We start from the raw sequence: 17,970 nt of genomic DNA, 5'->3' as shown, positions 1-17,970 counted from the left end.
GCGGAGCAAACCAACCTCTTGAAGGGTATCAAGATTGCCATCTATCCAACTGAGAATTAGTTGGTGTCACCTTTCAAAGTCTCCCCTGAGTCTTGCGAAGTTATCAAGGTTTTTTTAAAAAATAATAATTATGAGGCTCAGTAAAGGAATTTCCTGCCAAGCTCCATTGTGGTGTAAGGATAGATAATTTAGAAGAGTCCACTTTGGTTAATAGCTAATAGCAATAGCAATAGCAGTAGACTTATATACCGCTTCATAGGGCTTTCAGCCCTCTCTAAGCGGTTTACAGAGAGTCAGCATATTGCCCCCAACAATCTGGGTCCTCATTTTACCCACCTCGGAAGGATGGAAGGCTGAGTCAACCCTGAGCCGGTGAGATTTGAACCGCTGAACTGCTGATCTAGCAGTAGCCTGCAGTGCTGCATTTAACCACTGTGCCACCTCGGCTCTGTCCTTACCTACTGGCAATTATGGCATGTAAAGAGGACCTGATTTTGAATTTTGCTGTGGCTTCAATAATTATTAAACTATTATTCATGTCTCTTGTCAATTCTGTGTGCATGCCTATGTTTCTGTAATTCACAAGACTTATTTGTAATTTTTGTTAATTTTAATGTATATTTTTCTGTAACGTTTGTTTGACACTGGTAGTTAGTTTATGGGTGAATATATCACATGGTTAATCTATACCATGGATGTCAAACTCATGACATCATGTTGTTATGTGATGTATTGCGAATTTCCCCCCATTTGCCAAACTGGCATGGTCAACGCTTGATGCATGTGGACCACAGGCTGTGAGTTTGACACCCCTGATCTGTACTCATGGGTAAAATAGATACTGTAAGCATAGCTTAATTGGATCCATGTAGCTTGGCGGTTTAGGTCCTAATATTAGGTAATTTGCTACATATATTTAACATCACTTTTGAAGAGTTTAAAATAATTACATTAAGAGCATTTGGAACATTATAATTATATAGTATGCATACAATATGGAGTTTTTATGCCCCTTTTGTCTTAGATATGAACCTATTAGTTTAGAACATCTAGAGACTGTTTCACAAGGAAATATAATAGCAAATACTATTATAAGGAAATGAAATGCTTCTTTATTTCCCTGCATTTTTATAAAGGAAATGTGAGCTATGAATGAGTGTTAGCACTCATTATATTACTACTATATTACTACTAAATTATACTATTATATTACTACTAAAAGCAACACACCTTTTGAAAATCACAGAAAACAAAACCTTTCCAATGTAAAGCCTATGGGCTGTGCAGTGGTGTTTTCTACCTATTCCTTTCATTAGGAATGTGTAACCTTTAGGTTCTAATACTTCAGGTTGGGCCTCCACCTATTATTCTACATACTTCCATTCATTATTCTCCTTTCCTTGTTAACATACAATCATCTTTGCTGAGATGAAAGGGAAGAGAGACAACCACCTACTTTTTTAAAAAACCAGTGAAATTATATTTCCTAAAGCATTTAATAAATGGATCTATGCTGATCCCTCAATGAAGGGATCACATACTTATTTACTAGACTTAATTTTGTGGCTGCATCAATCATTGGAAATATATGTTAATTGATTCAGCAAAAGGCTCCCAAAAGAGGCTGGGCTTCACTTACTTTCTCTTCTATATATATCTGTGAGGACAGAGTTCAGAACAAAAGAATGAAGCAAAGAGAGTGTAGGAAGTTAATACCCACCCCTCTACTGGAAAGATGAAATATTTTGGGAAATATTAAAAGGGCAGAATATTTCCCCCTAAAAGGGAGGAAGAAATTCATCGCCCTCCCCTTTGTCAATGGGCCATTAAGGCCTGAGTCAGTCTATTCTACATAACAAAAGATCTACAGGCAGACCCGTAATAGGAATCCCAAAGCCCTTTCATTGCATCACTGCCCAGCAAGGCTCAAACAAACTTGTAATCAAAGCACAGCCTACAGAGTTGTCCCTGCATGGCCCCATGGGAGTCTGACAGCCAATCAGAGTCCATTTCTTGCACAGGAGTGGGAGTCCCCGGGGTGGGGCCCAACAGAGGGCATAAAACCCAGGGACTCTCAGCCCTTTTTTCTTCACCCAACATCTTGAAGAATGTGATCCCCCTTTTCACCCAGGAGCTCCAAGGCATGTGATCCTGTCCACCATTAAACCATCTTCCCAAGCAGCCTCCATGTCTTTTTCTCCACTTGGAACTGAACCCTGGAGGACATTTCTTCCAACAAGAGCCTGCCTAAAAATGTCCAAACCGAAGGTGGATAGTCTCTTGCAATCCATGTTCTACAATAAATCTTGAGTGCATTCTGAAATCCAGTATTTTATTAAAGCATGTAATATATAAGTGGTTTATTTAGACTGATTCATAGAGGATATTTTTCCTGTTTTTCCTTCTCAGAAAAAAGAGTATGGTTGATGCCAGTCTACATTTCCATCTCTACATTTTTTTTTAAAAAAAGGCTTGGTTGAAAGTGTCTGACCAGAACAGCTGCTATCAACCCAAATGGTCCTCCTTGCTCCAAAAAGTCAGTGTTACAGTGGCCTGATAAACCCTACCTAATTTCCCATCACCCACTCAATAAACATTAGAACCAAACAGCCACAAGCCCTTTCCCACAAATAGGCCTTGCATGGCAAAACCATTCTGGCCCTTCCAGGAATGATGTTGGCTCTCATGGAGCAGATTTGGTAGGTCAATCTTACCACACAGGCATCCATATTAATGTTTCCAGTTGACCATTTGGCTATGCCCAAACTTTGGAGGGATGCAATTGCATTTGGAACAATCTGGTTTAATTATACTTTGGCCTTTTCAAGGATGTGCCTAGGATAAGGTACTGTAAAATGAGCTGGCTAAGAGTTTTTGTTTGTGAGGAATTACTATTACTATAGTTACTACTGCTACTACAAGAGAGCAAGGCTTACTAGGTCCTAAACAAGTGACATACTAAGCAATATGGCTGCTTGAAACGTTACCAAGAACTCAACTTGACACAGCCATCTTCCTTAGAGGTATTTGAAATGTGGTAGCAACCATACTTTATAGCTTGAAGGTAGACTCTGAGATTCCAAAGTGGATAAAAAATCCTGACGGAGATAAAAGTTGGATCTCATATTAACATTGAAGAACCTAATGGGTCAGAAAGGGCTAAGTAAATATTCAATTCAACTAATATTTAAACATATTTCAAGGGCTAAGTAAACCAAAGCCCAAGTACCTATCTGGTCAAATGAGTAACATAAATCCTACTTCAGATATACTAGACAACCCATAGTCTGTTGGGTCATCATATCAGAGAAATTCCCTTTCTAAATTGAGAACAGAATCAGCATGGGTAGGCAAAAATGCTATAGGAGCAGGAGCAACTTCCGTTTTCCTGCCAGGCTCCAAATTGAATTTACTTTTGCAAAGCTGTCAGGAAGCAACAAAAAACCTTCCCTTTCTCCCTGGAAGGCCGTTCCGAAGAAGCTTTTGCTCAATGTACTTTGTTTCCAGTATCTCAGAACAATCCACTCACAATTACTTTTTGCAACAACCCTTTTCTCTTTAGAAGTTTGGCTTACTGGTAATTGTTTTTAAAAGGAAAATTATCATTACAACCTTCCCCATGTGTGCTGCATTAGGTGAGTGGAGAGCTCGGCTAAAGAGAACAACCTTCGGTTGAAAGACTAAACTAAACAGAAATTAGGGACTATTAATGGGTTCAGCCTGAATGGTAACAACCTATCATAACTATCTTCACCATGGAAATTTTGGAAAGAGAAGAGCTGCTTGCAAGATTTACACAACCATCCTTCCAAAGTCATAAAAGGAAGTGAGATGACTTCTATTTTCCTCCAGTGAAGGAAGGACAAATCACTGTGCAATCATCAGAAGCAAAGCACTTTTCAGTTCCTTCTCTGATCAGAACAAGGAAGTTCCAGTGAAGAGAAGGGAAAGGTTTTACATTCCACCAGCCTTTGGCAGAAGAAACACACCAAAATTGCTTTTAGTTTCATAAAGTGTTTCCCTCTTATGTGGCTACAATTCATTTCCATTAGCTAAGCAACAGAGAAAAAGAAGAAAGCATTCTGAAACCAGAATAGAAAAAAGAAAGACATATGTTACAGGGTAAATTAATTTTATAATGAAAGATATTACAAGCTAGTGGAAATTAGAGATAATACAAGCCATTGGAAGTGAAAATCTGTCTTGTGTATAGCTTTTTAAAATTTGTCAACAGAGATTAGAACAGATATTTCTTGTAGAACTTTGTTTTTCTTGCTTTGATTTTTTTCCCCTACTTGCAAGGTCTACTCTTAGATTTGTTAATGCAATGAGGGAATGTTTTTGTATGTTTTGATAGAACCTTCTGAAAATGTTAACATTCTGGCTATGGATTTTGCATAAATGTAACTGCTTTACACTTATTTTTTTAATTTTATTTTTTTATTAATATTAGGAAAAGTGACTTCTATGTGGATATTTGGCTTATCTCTCTTTAGTGAAGAAATATACATTCCTAGGCCCTGAATATAGATCACCCTGGCTTAGCTGATTAGGAGTCGAACTCTGTGGCTTAATGGTTAACACATCTGCCTAAGATGCAATACAGCACAGGTTTGAATCCCAGTAAGGGTATGGCTAGCTGATGAGAGCTAAATAGCTTGAATAGATCTATACTAGTCTCCCTTTATTTATTTATCAGCACAAATACAACATATATATATATGTTTTATTTGTGCTGATAAATAATACATACATACATACATACACATACACACACACACATACACACACATATATACATACATATACATACATATACATACATCTGAGTTTATTCATATTCATCTGACGATTAAACAAATCCTGATTTAATGCATGTAGTATGCATGTAGTATGACTAGTCATTGATAATATGCAAATATCTCTCCCTCTTTATGATTGGCTGCTGGCAGGGAGGGACAGAACCCAAATTATAACATTGCAACATAAAAATAATTCCAACCAATAAAACCAACCGAATTTAAGTAACATGTTTGCAGTTGCTTCCTGCATATACATGTTTTTAGACTGACATCATTATCTGTCTGTCTGTCTGTCTGTCTATCATCTTCTATCAGAAATTGGTTTTAGATTCTTAAAAATTGTTTCTCACCATTCATATGGCACCAGACCAAAATAACTTTTAGGAAAGACATTTTCATATATTCTTCATTCCATTCTTTGTTACAGAAACAAAGAAAAAATACATATCACATTAGAAATGGAAGTGTTTCAAAGAGAAAATCGCATTTTGAATAAAACCTATAAACCTCAACATTACAAGGCAAAAACAACATTTTTCACAGGGCATTTTTGGTGCTTGTTCAAAGGATCTTCCAAATTTATCAGTGTACAAAGTTCTAAACCCATGTTTTACTCTGTCAGTGTGCCTCTGTTGCCAAAAGACAACTAGAATTCATTAAAAGAGCATTTCAGGTTTTACAATTTATTTATTTTCATAAAAGCAGCATTTTTTTTCTTTTATGGCCAGGATGTTAAATAGTCTTGATTATTTTATTTTCCTTTCCTTCTGGAATGAAATGTTTTGTTTTGTGGTGCAGGAAAAACTGAGATGCCCTCCCCCTCAAAACTTTTAGATCTCAGTATATGAAGTCTCTTCTTATACTGTTTTTTCCGCTCCACAGCTAACCGTAAAGCATCAATCAAAGTATTTTTGTTATTTTGGATGTTGTACTGGCTCAGTTTTACCAGTTTCTCAAAATCCTCTCCTGAATATTGCAGAGAATTAATATTATAAGGACCACAGGTACTGGTAACATCAATATCACCATCATTCATCTCTTCAGGACTACGCTTCACACCTATGATTTTTCAAAAGAAAAAGAAAAAAAACCAGATTGGTCAGATGCAGAAAATATATGGTGATTAGTCAATTTATTTTAGCATATGTTTCTCTCTGAGTTAAACTGCATTAGATGCATGAATTGCTGCACTTTGACTGTAGATATATTAGGAGCATGTCAAACTAACCTAGCAGGAAAAAAAGATTTTCTTAGCGAGGGAAAAAGAAAGATTTATAGCAGAAAATAGCAGAAAAAATATATTGCATCCAATTTAATTATTTAAAACAGTGGTAATAATGAGTTGCCCTGGTTTTTTATTCTATCACATTAAATCTTAAAGTTAAAAAAGAAAATAAAACTTTTGAGGGTCTCCCTTAGCTGCAAAACATTTTATTGGAGAGAAAGGGAAAGCACAATTTTTATATCCCCACTTTTCACAATTTGCAAATCAACTGTTCCCTTTAATCCTGAGACCAATTTTTTTCCTCTTCTGTATTTCATGAGTCTCTGGATCTCGCATTTGTTTAAAACACAACACCAGACATAATTAAAGGGAGTGGGGGAAAGTAAAACATACATTCACACACACACACTTACCAGGTTCTTTAAAATTTTGGAAGGTATTACAAACCAGGGGATAAAGGAGAACTAATGGAATATTTGGACCTTCTTGATCTCCTAGCAAATAGCATTCCTTTACATCTTTTTCATCTTGTTCCTGTGGGATAATTCTGGGAAAAGGAATTCCTTGTTCTGAGAAATAATCTGAGGCCATTTGCAGAGGCTGTATATATTGGGGAAGGGGGGGGGGGACAGTAAAAAAAATCTTATAAGTATTTTTAAATAAAAAGTATTAAAACCTTATCATAGCTATCTCACAAGGATTCTTATGAGCTACAGTTGGTTTAGTAGCTCAGTTCTGCAATCTCTAAAGGCTTATAAACAAACAAACAAGGTATGAAATAACACAAAAGATGCTGATTGTTATTTTTTTTGAAGAAGAAGAAGAAAAATGGGTGCCTAAACCTCCACAAAACCCATTTCACTCCTTAATCCTGTTCCCCCAAATGTGAAAAAGACCCACCAGATTGAATATTTTGCTTTGCGCACTCCAATAATGTCTCTATGAATTAGGGGGTTTCCATTCAAATGAAGACAAGACAAGACAAGACAAGACCCTACTGATTTTAGGTCCTGATCCTGGTCATTTAGAGGGCAGCTGTCAACACAGTGTGTACAATGTGATGTGGCCTTAGAACTGAGGTGTATTGTGTACCTCTGCATACTGGGTAGGTTGAAATGTGATTGAATTCTATACCCATTACAGTCTTTATTCAAAGCTCTCTAAAATACCAGGAGATTGGGAATAAACCTGATCTCAGGGAGAAGCTCATTTCAGAGGGCAGGCCTTGCAATAGAGGTGTGCTCTTGGAATCCTGATAGATGGCACTGTTTAGTCAAAGGAATGCATAGCACATCATCCCCATCAAATCAAATGAGCTGGGCAGTTAATATGGGAAGTAGATGGTTCCTCATGTAACACAGAGAACACAATATTTGGAGGAAAAGATGCTCTGATTTAACATTCAATCATTTTCTGAGCCAGTTATCATCTTTTAAATTACAACTTCGTTGGGCCTTTCTTCAATCCCAGAATCTTATTTGTGTGTTGTATAAACCAGAGGACAAAAGAGGGCACTAGAAGTCAAGAAACTAACATAGCTTAAACTGTGATTCCATAAGATCAGCAACAAAGGCAAAATTTCTTATTTATTGGCAGCAAATAAAGGTTTCAGTAAGTTAATTGGCCCAATTGATAGTGCATCTGTCAACAGTGCTGAAAGTTTATTTTAATTAGTTTCTCACTTTCATGTGAGAAATGTCATGTGGCAGAACAGGAAGCAGCTGCAAGAATAAGATTCCTGCTAAAGAGAAAACTGAGTTTTGACAGTCAACTTCCTCTTCGCATCAGAAAACAACAGGACTTATTAGCACAATTGCTGAGAATGGAGTGTCATGTTTCTCACCCGCAATTGTGAACCTGAGCTATAATTTAAATGTATGAAGACGTCCACTTTTCTCTCCGGCCTCATAAGTGGGGGATAGCTGGTATCGAGGGCAAATGCATTATCCACTAGATACAGATGCTCTTCAGCTCCAGTTAGCTGGTTAGGAAAAGTGTCAAGATCACAATCTAAAGGGAATATATTAAAGGTTAAAAGCAGGCCTAAGAAAAGTTTAAAAAAAATAGACACAATCATGTAACTACAGCTCAGGAGGGACGATACTGTTATTTTTCTTCTATGCAGCGGACAATTAGGTATCTCTGTTCCAAATATCTGCCTTTCAGTAATTTGATAAAAGAATCGGTTTCATCTATCAATCTAGCTTTTGTAAACAAACAGCAAAGTCTCCAGTATCATTGTAAGAGTATCATTGGAGTACAAGCTCTTCAAAAAGATCTTTAATTAAAAGAAAACTATACCTTTCCAGTTTGCAAATCCACTCTCTAAATAGTCGTTGTGCATTAGGCAACCTCTCAGAAAATTGGGGACCAAAGACACAGCAGGTCGCCACATTATAACATCTTGCAAAGCACTGGCAAGGCTTCCTGGAGGATACTGAATCCGAACAGGGAATTTATTTGCTTTTGGACAGCACATAAGCTCTTCTGCAGACAAAACAATATACATTAAGTGCATGCAGGGTTTTTTAAAAGGCCATACCTATAATAACCTATTGGTATGGGACACTTGAAATGTGAATAGAATGGAATGGAATAGAATAGAATCTTTATTGTCACTTTAAATGTACACTAATCAGCTTACGTTAAAATGAAATGTTATTGCATTCAGCACTCAAAAGATAACCATTATGTGCATATGGACACACACACACACACACACACACACACACACACATGACACAGAGAAACATCACAGTCTAGTGATGATTGACTGACTTTTTCTCATTTTGTCTGGACTTTGTGCTAGTTCACTTTTCTCTCTTGTCTGGGCAAATTTTAAATAATCAAAAATAATCTACACAAGAGTTTCATTGCCCCAAAGGAGCTGCGACACTCCTGTTTTACTTTTTTAAGAAGCAGAATACTGCACAGTATAATTTAGTGTTTTGCTTTCAGCAATGCGATCTTGATGAACTATGATATTTGTGTGCATGGAAAAAAGTTTTTTCCTATACCACCTGCATCACCAAAGTTTTTTGTTTCTTTGGAACAAAAAAACCCTGTCTGATCTGTAGGTGTGAAATTCGTTTATCCAATGTATTGGCCACCCATTGTACCACAGGGTAACTCTGAGGGGCTTACAATATTAACAATAAAACTATATAAATAAAATGCTACAAACATATATAAAATACAATAGCTAAAAGATGGGGAGATAGGGAGTAGGATGAACAGTGGGGAGGCGGGTTCTGATATTAAACTAACAGCCATCCCCAACATGAAACCCAAAAAAACCAGCTGCATTTATTTATTAAATTTGTACATTGCCCATTTTATGTAAATGACACTAAGTGACACATACTGAAAGTGCTGGCCCACTTAATGTTATTTTTGGCAGCTACTGATAACTATTCTCTTACATTTTTTCAATTGCACTGAAGGCCTCAGGGACTGAAGTGGGGACCTTCTGCAAATAAATATAGACCTTGTAATGTATTTTATACAAAGGGAGTGTAGAGAACACTATTACTACTTGAGAATAGGAACACAGCATGACAGGAAAGGGACTTTCCAGTTCCATTTCAAACAGATAACCTGATGGGTGGTTTTGAAAGCCAAACAAAAGGCCAGCAGGAGTGGGTTAAATCTTGCCTTTTCTGTTTCCCCACCAGAAGTCAAGGCAGTTTCAGTCCTGATACCAGAATGATAATGGATTTCTTACAATTATTATTAATTCTGGGTATTTGTACCAGTATCTTAAACTATAAAATATTTACCGGATAAAAATACAGGAGGGATATAAATAGCCTCAGTCCATATTATCGAACAAAGTAGGAGAAGATCTAAAAGCATCTTACCAATTTCAGTTATTCTCTCTCGTGTCCAGATCTGCCAAAAATCTTCTGAATTGGTAGCCAGGAACCAGCCATCCATAATGTTCACAGAAAACACACTACTCCAGATTCCTGCAAGAGCAAAGACAAGATTACTTTTGTGAGACCTTAAAAACAATTATGATTAAATGATTACTTTCCTTTTCTACTTAATTGTTTCATAATATAATTGTTATATTTTATAGTAGTGAATAATTTGGCCACGGTTATGTACACTGCCATGTTATTTTAAGGATTAACCCAGAATGTTTTGGTTTGTTTGTTTGTTTGTTTATTAGTTTGTCAAAAATGTACAGGATAGAAGGTATAAGTATGAATATGGACATGAACAATGGAAATGAATATAAGTAAATGGGGACAGTAGCTCACACTTCAGCTGTGAACTGATCTGTGCTTCAGGCAGGGTTTTTACTCATCATTTTTGGTACTCGTCATGCCTTTCAGTATCAAAAGTACCACTACATTTGGTAAATTTCAGTGTGAGCCGAGGTGGTATTCAGCAGGTTCAATTCAACAATTCAGTTACCTTCTAAAAAGCAGATACGTGATTCTGGGATCTTCTTCATCAAACGACCCATGAAGAATTCACTACCAAAGTCTTCAGCACGAATGTAGGCACCGTATTTTTGGAATCCAACTTCATATGGTGTGAATTCCAACCATTCTAAAAACAGAGACATAAAAGCATACTATCCCAAAAATGTTACTCATAATAACAATTTATATTATGTTTTTAATTATTTATTTAATAGGTTTAAGTATCTGCCCATCATGATATAAGCCTATGACCGTATTCAATGTATACATTTAATAGGAGTTATCTTTAACACATGCCATACATCAGAACTGGAGAGAAGCAACCCTAAGTATTGGTAAGGAGTAAACAGTTGGTGGACAATTCTACATTTTCTAACTTTGCTAGAACATGCTGATCAGGGCTGGAGAAGTTTGCATGGGCTGGGAGATGGGAATCCTGGGGGGAGGGGGGGAGGAAAGAGCTTTGTGGTTTAATTCTATGCTTTCTGTTGAAATAAACTGAAGAGAATCAAGTATTCTATATCCTTAGTATCCAAATACATGATAGCCTTTCCTGGAATATTTGATTTAGAGAAGCAATACAATCACTGGGTTGACCAATGCCTAATGAACTTTTTAAAGCACCTTATATAGGGGATGTCTTCCTTTATAAGTGGAACTTTTTCCCCACCTTGCAATGGGGGACTTTGGCATCATCCAAACTTCTTCAACCATCTAGGCTTCTATTTAAAATCTGTAAACCTGCTTTTAAATTTATTGACTCTTATATAGCTATTTACTTATTTATTCATCTTTGGTGCCTTTGAGCCAGTCTTGACAAGGCTCTGAAGTTTTCCTGGTAAGGTTTCTTCAGAAGTCGTTTGCCGTTGCTTCTTCCTAGGGCTAATTATTTCAGAGTCAGATATTTGCAGCTTTTGGTTATGTATGTATATCTCCAAATGTAAGTGCCAGTTACACTTACCTCTGAACCCCCGATTACTTAGTTTCTCTTTCACATTGAGGCAAAGATATATAGGTAGAGGATTCTGTCCATCAGTTAGGGCCTGCTGCTGATCTGAAAGTTTGTGAGGGGTTTCCTTGTTTGTGAGAGAAACAAGAACATAGTTATTGTAGCTGCTAAATACATAAAAAGCTCACTTAGCATTTAAAACATCATTGAGGTGCTTCTTTGAACTGAAGCCCACCAAACATTTCATAATATGCTAGGATATTTAAAGCAATTTTCTATTAATTTGTTCATGGAAAAATTGGATTAAATATACTGAAATGCAGAAACATAATTCAAAGTGAATAAGATTTAGGGATATAGTAAGTTTTCTGAACTGGAACTGTGCTTATATTATTAACATTCAATTTTTTAGAAGCTTGAAATCTATAGTTTGGCAGAAGTAATCGCAGCAGATTTGTAGCCCTGTTAATGATTATTCCACATAAAGAGGTACTACATAATAGAGCCCTGGTGGCCCAGTGGTTACAATGCAGTATTTCAGGCTAACTCTGCCCACAGTCTGGAGTTTGATCCTGACCCATTCAAGGTTGACTCATCCTTCCATCCTTCTGAGGTCAGTAAAATGAGGACCCAGATTGTTGGGGGCAATATGCTGACACTGTAAACTGCTTAGAGACGGCTGTAAAGCACTATGAAGCGGTATATAAGTCTAAGTGCTATTGCTATAATCAACAGTATAAATATAACAAATCTGTTGGTCAAACTACTGGTTAATCAAATTTAACATGAACCTAGCATTCATTTAAAAAAAAAAGTTTAAAAAAGTATAATACCTCACTGCGTAGCAGCGCTTCAATGATCAATCCCCATAGATCTGTGAAAGATACATAGTACCCTTCTTGATAACGTTGCCACAGTTCCTTTGCGTAGTACTTCAGCTTTTCTGGGGCAAAACTGGCCACAAACTTGTTTTTTGTCACGTGATTTTTCACATCCCTGAGTGGCTTTTCTAAATCATTTTGGGACCAGTTGGGATCCTGATACAAGCGTGACATGGTCCTGGAAAGGAACACAGGCACATTTAGGAACTGAAAAGAAGCGAAACATAAACCTACGAATCACATTCAGAGGACTGGAAGGGATCTCAGAGATCATCTGATCCACCCTCCTGCTCAGTTTTGGTCAGACATTTTGGTCTCAGGAACCCTTTGCACGCTTAAAAGGAGCTTTGATTTGCAGTATATGTGTGATATCTACTGAAATTTATGGTATTAGAAATTAAAGCTGAGAAATGTGTAAATATTTATTTGACTTTGCACACACAGTGAAAGCGTCTGCAGATCGCACTTTGAGAACCACTGTTCTACAGCCGCTTTGACAACAGGCACTTTGCTCAATTTAACCTACTTTGAATATTTGTCAGTTTAAAGTCGTCCAATGAAGGAGAAACAATCATTTCACATGCCTACTTGTTTCCACATGTGTACCTGGCATTTCTCCTGGTATGTGTTCTGTCCCAAGCTTCTACAATATATACGGATGCAGACTTGGCTGTCTGCCACAACTAAGGAGGGAGATAAGCAACCCCTTGGCTGGGAGACCAGAAAACTATCTCTATGAAACAAGGCTTGAACTCACAAAATTCTCCCAATCTTTCTCTACGGCTGGATCAGTAAAATGTTGTTTCTTGCAAAAAAATTTCCAAAGCTGCTCCCTCCTCCTCGTAGCCCTACGCATACGTATGTCAGGGACAGCCTCCCTCTGTTCTTCCTCACTGCTCCCTGACTCGGATGCCACCTGGTGGCCAACAGGCCTCTCTCTGCTCTGACTCCAAACACCTTCCAGAGTCTTCCTCAGCCTCCAGGGCAGTCCCATAGTGTTCATCGCTGTCGGATTCCACCAACAGCTCAGCCAGCCGCTGTAGCCTGACCTTACCTCCTTGTGACCTTCCTTGCAAATGAAACCGATTCTACAGTAATATGCAGTGGATTTGTGCCTCCTGATTTTAATTACGCTGTAGACTGTTTTGTATCCATTGCATCAATGAATGCTACCGCAATGTCTCTTATACAAAATCTGCCTTAAAAACATCTCATTATAACTTGCAGAATTACAGAATAACAGAGTTGGAAGGGACCTTGGAGGTTTCAACTTTCTCCTCACGCAGGAGACCCATTCTGAACAAATGGTTGTCCAATCTCTTCTTAAAAACCTCCAGTGAAGAACGTTAATAAAATTTCATCTTATTATTTCAGGAACATCTTACTGTATTACATGAGGCTTACCATGTTGTGCCAGACAATCCGGTGAGATAGGACACACAGTCCAAAGCACCTAATTCCTGAAATGTCAGTAGGTGAGCATACATCGCCGTAAGTGCTCTGATCCCACCACCTGTCGTCATGATTGCCACCACTGGCACCTGAACACAGGGAAAACACAATTGTTTATCAAAATAATAAATATATAATCACCGTGAGACACCTAAACTTTTCAATCACAACATTTTAAATAGATAGTCCTATGAAACATGCTCAGAGACCTGACATACTTGGAGAACCTGGCAGAATCCTTATTCAAAAGAAGGCTGTCTAGGGGCTCAGAGATGAAAAAAATCTATTACAGGTAGTCCTCGAACCACGACCACAATTGAAAATTTATGTTTTTAAATGAAACATTTGTTAAGTGAGTTTTGCCCCATTTTACGACCTTTCTTGCCACACTTGTTAAGTGAATCATTGCAGTTGTTAAGTTAGTAACACGCTTATTATGTGAATCTGACTTTCCTATTGACTTTATTAATCAAAAGATCACAAAAGGGGATCACCTGACCCCAGAACACTGCAACCGTCATGAATATAAGTCAGTTACTAAGCCTCTGAATTTTGATCACGTGACCATGGGATGCTGCAATGGTTGTATGTGTGAAAAACAGTCATAAGTCACTTTTTTTCAGTGCTGTTGTAAGTCGAGGACAACTATGTTTCCCCCAAAATAAGATGGGGTCTCATTTTCTTTTGACTCCTGAAATAAGTGATTAGGCTTATTTTGGGGAGGTTTTATTATTTTTGAGGTGCAGGAGGTGGTGAGCGTGGTCACCACATGGCTGCTGCTGTGTTGCAATATTTTCAGAGGAGGGCTTATTTTAGTGCATGCGCTCAAAATTGGGCTTATTATCCAGGGAGGTCTTATTTTCAGGGAAACAGGGAACCTGTAATGAGCGAAGCTAACAGATCATCTTATATATGCTAATAACTCTATGAAGTCAAGATGTAGAGCAGGAATGCCGAATGTATGATGCTTTTGGGCATCATACAGCTTGCCAGGATTCCTGCTGTGACCTCGGCTTCACCAAATGGGCTCAAACATTTCGCTTAAAAAAAAAATGAGGAAGGGATGTAGGCTGAACTAATATAGGCTGTACATTCTTGTTAAAGAATGTCTCATGCTATGGAATGTTATGGTTCATCCAAGAACCTGAAGAAAAGTAAAGGGGCTGTGTGTCTCCTACTGTTACAAGACTAATAAAGTTAGCCTGATTGTGAAGTTGTGTAGAACGAAAGTAAGAATATTAACACAGAAATATTCTCTGGACCTTTAATTCATCTAATCCTATTTTCTGATCTTCTGGTTTGAACATGGAGTTGCAAATCAGGCCTGAGTCTGACATCACCTCTCTGTGTTGGCAATAAGTGAAGGGTCTGTTATAAATAGCCCAGACATGAAGGGAAAAAAACTCAGAATGAGTTAAGCAAGGACATGAAACTGCAGGTGACAGCTTCGGTGCATTTAAAGAAAAGACGCTTGAAAGTTACAAGCATTAAACACTGTAACCTGTTTGTTTCCCAATGAGTAAACTGCTCACAGAAGAATTTCCATCGATATAAAAACTGAATTCTTAACCTCATCTTCCTCCAGATCATCCTCAAGCTGGAGAATATTTTTGAAAGCGGCAGCAGTCACTTTCTTCCGTTTTTTCAGGAAAGCCTCTTCTTCTGGACAAAGATCAAACCCTAAGCGTACATCCAGGTCTGATGTGCTGGAACACAAATATTTGTCAATAAAGAATAATATTTGTAGCTCAGGACTAAAATGAGCGGTCCATGGGGCGCTGTGAGCTTGCTTGTTTTCTTGCAGACATTTCATTACCCAAGCTAGGTAACACCATTAGTGCATTTGGACAATGAAACATCTGCAAGAAAACAAGCAAGCTCGAGTACGTGGGGGGGGGGACTCAACCCCAGGCTTGCTGGTACAGCCAGGTCTTTACGGCCGTCCGGAAGGCCTGAAGGGTGGAGAGCTTCAAGGACCCCACAAATATTTATCCTGGATCATAACTTGTGTTAGAAGGATGTATACTCCATAAATAGATCCCAGTTACACAGGAATATATTCCACACTGCTCTGCAAAAAGCTACAGCCCTGCCCAGATCCCTTCTTGTGCAAACTTTTCTACTGCAGCATTGTGACCATGAATCATGCTGAGATTTCATATGGAAATAGGCAGATATACTCTTAATGCAATAGCATTCCTCCTAAAAAATGTACACTCCCTCGCCTGATGTAATGGCGTGATATTGGATTTTGGTCACAACAATTGAAACCAAGATATTTATCTCGCTACATCATACCCACATCCTCAGAGGATGAAAACTCCAAAGCCATTCTATCCTAAGTTTAGAAAGTTAAGTTCATTAGCAAGAAGACGTCCTTCCACCTACACCCCGAAAGTAGAGTGCAATTTTGACAGAGATTTATAATTCTCAACCTTAAAAACAAATTCAATAAAACTAAACCCTTTTTATTAGCAAACTGCAGTGAAAAGGTGTTAATTGGGGATCACACGCTCGATAGCAAACATATTTTTGGAAATACTTTTTTAAACTGTCCAGCAGATGAGAACACCTTGCCATCTCGGGCAGATCTCAAAAAACTAAGCAAGGCTAGACCTGATTATTACTTGGATAGGAAACCACCCAGAAGGTATCAGCACTGGAAAGTCAAATAAATAGAGTAAGACAGAAACAGATCAGAGGTGGGTTGCTCCCGGTTCGGCCTGGATCAGGCGAACCAGTAGTTGCATAGGTGGAAGGCTCTGCCCACCCACCTGTACACTTCTGTGCATTCGGACAGGAGCGGACCCAAACTGGTAGTAAAAAATTGCCAACCCACCACTGAAACAGATGGCAAATTAATTCTGTAATGATGATAAGAAAACAACATGGATATGTTCATGTAGTCACCAGGTTGATTCCCGGGAGAGTTTATTTTAAAAGCATCCAGAGCATCAGTAGATAAATTTATAGAAGGCAGGAAAAGCATCTTACCAGTTCTGTGCTGTGAAGTGTAAATTAAATTCTTTATCCTGAAAATCAAGAATGCACAGAACTAATTACTATTAATTCTATCTTTACTGAAATCTCCCTACATTTTTTACAAAGATGAGAAAAAGGAATATGTATTGTAGACGAGGCTTGTAACATTTTACCAATATTTAAAATTAAAGACAGGGTATTAAAACTATGCAGATGTTTGGGTATCTGTCTGCCCTTCCTAATAATTGAATTCACAACATCATGGAGATACTAGTTGCATCTAGGATCTTTAAAATCTCACAAATTTTTGTGAAATGCCATGGAGGATTGTCAGTGATGATAAATGAGGGCAGCTCTTTCTCCCTGTTTTAGAAATTTTTCTATAGAAGTTTCAGAACTCTTCACTAATGAACTGTTGCTGAGTTCACATATAATTCTGGCAAAGCCACTTTTTTTCATCCATGGTTTCTTGAATAAATCATACTGTAGTAGCCTGATTCATAGGTAACCTGAGGTCTTAATGGTTTTAATAGCTGGCAAAGCCAAAACCCAACCAACTAAATTTGTGGTTACTATTAAGTTAATATTAACTTATCCTTGTAGTGTTGCCCTTAGGATTGACATACCACAGCTGTTTCGTGATATTATCATATACGTTTTTTCCCAAAAGAGAAAATAATATAATCAGAGGATGGGTGTGATATTTCAACCCCTAGGAAACATGCCTAAATGTTGCCTACACAAGAGAGGATGTCAGGTGCACTTCCTACTTTTACTGAAAAGCTATTACAAATAATTAATGTACTCAGTTTTTAGAACCACATGCCATTAAAAAAGTGACTCATGTAATGACAGTATTAGTTTTATGGAACTGAACTTTCAACTGGAATACAATGGCTTTTCTTAAATGTGAAAAATTAAAGCACTGAAAACTGCATACACAGAAGTCTTCTAGACTGAGCTCCTGTTCAAGCAGGAGATATATATATATATCTTGAACAGGAGCTCAGTTCCATAGGAGGAAGCTAACTGCCTCCATCATCTGCCAATCGGCTCGTCACAAGAGTCCATCACGACAGAAACCCAATATTTTTACTGTTGCCTTTGTTATATTTGTGTTGATGAGAGCTAAATAGCTTGAAATAGATCTATACTAGTCTCCCTTTATTTATTTATCAGCACAAATAAAACACACACACACACACACACACACACACACACACACACACACACACACACACACACA

At 37.7% G+C, this 17,970-nt stretch overlaps 1 protein-coding gene across 1 annotated transcript in view; it reads right to left on the bottom strand.

Annotated features, from left to right (window-relative positions):
• Window positions 1-5,126: 5,126 nt before the first annotated feature.
• The window catches only part of LOC106552557 (cytosolic phospholipase A2 epsilon-like), a 51,135-nt gene continuing 38,291 nt past the window's right edge, over window positions 5,127-17,970 (bottom strand). Inside the window, exons 10-21 of the mRNA XM_087704443.1 lie at window positions 16,737-16,774; window positions 15,313-15,448; window positions 13,695-13,831; window positions 12,243-12,468; window positions 11,422-11,536; window positions 10,450-10,587; window positions 9,888-9,995; window positions 8,329-8,514; window positions 7,871-8,037; window positions 6,441-6,627; window positions 5,631-5,861; window positions 5,127-5,218 (exon numbers count right to left, since the gene is read on the bottom strand). Coding sequence (XP_087560569.1) covers window positions 5,127-5,218; window positions 5,631-5,861; window positions 6,441-6,627; window positions 7,871-8,037; window positions 8,329-8,514; window positions 9,888-9,995; window positions 10,450-10,587; window positions 11,422-11,536; window positions 12,243-12,468; window positions 13,695-13,831; window positions 15,313-15,448; window positions 16,737-16,774 — 1,761 coding nt within the window. The remainder of the gene's footprint in view (window positions 5,219-5,630; window positions 5,862-6,440; window positions 6,628-7,870; window positions 8,038-8,328; window positions 8,515-9,887; window positions 9,996-10,449; window positions 10,588-11,421; window positions 11,537-12,242; window positions 12,469-13,694; window positions 13,832-15,312; window positions 15,449-16,736; window positions 16,775-17,970) is intronic.

This window comes from Thamnophis sirtalis, unplaced genomic scaffold (assembly GCF_051295495.1).
Source record: "Thamnophis sirtalis isolate CommonGarterSnake01/CBP01778 unplaced genomic scaffold, rThaSir2_p1.2 scaffold_1, whole genome shotgun sequence".
In the NCBI taxonomy this organism is placed as follows: Eukaryota; Metazoa; Chordata; class Lepidosauria; order Squamata; family Natricidae; genus Thamnophis; species Thamnophis sirtalis.
The sequence above is the reverse complement of the archived record's forward strand: the minus strand, read 5'-3'. Positions and strand labels throughout refer to the sequence as shown.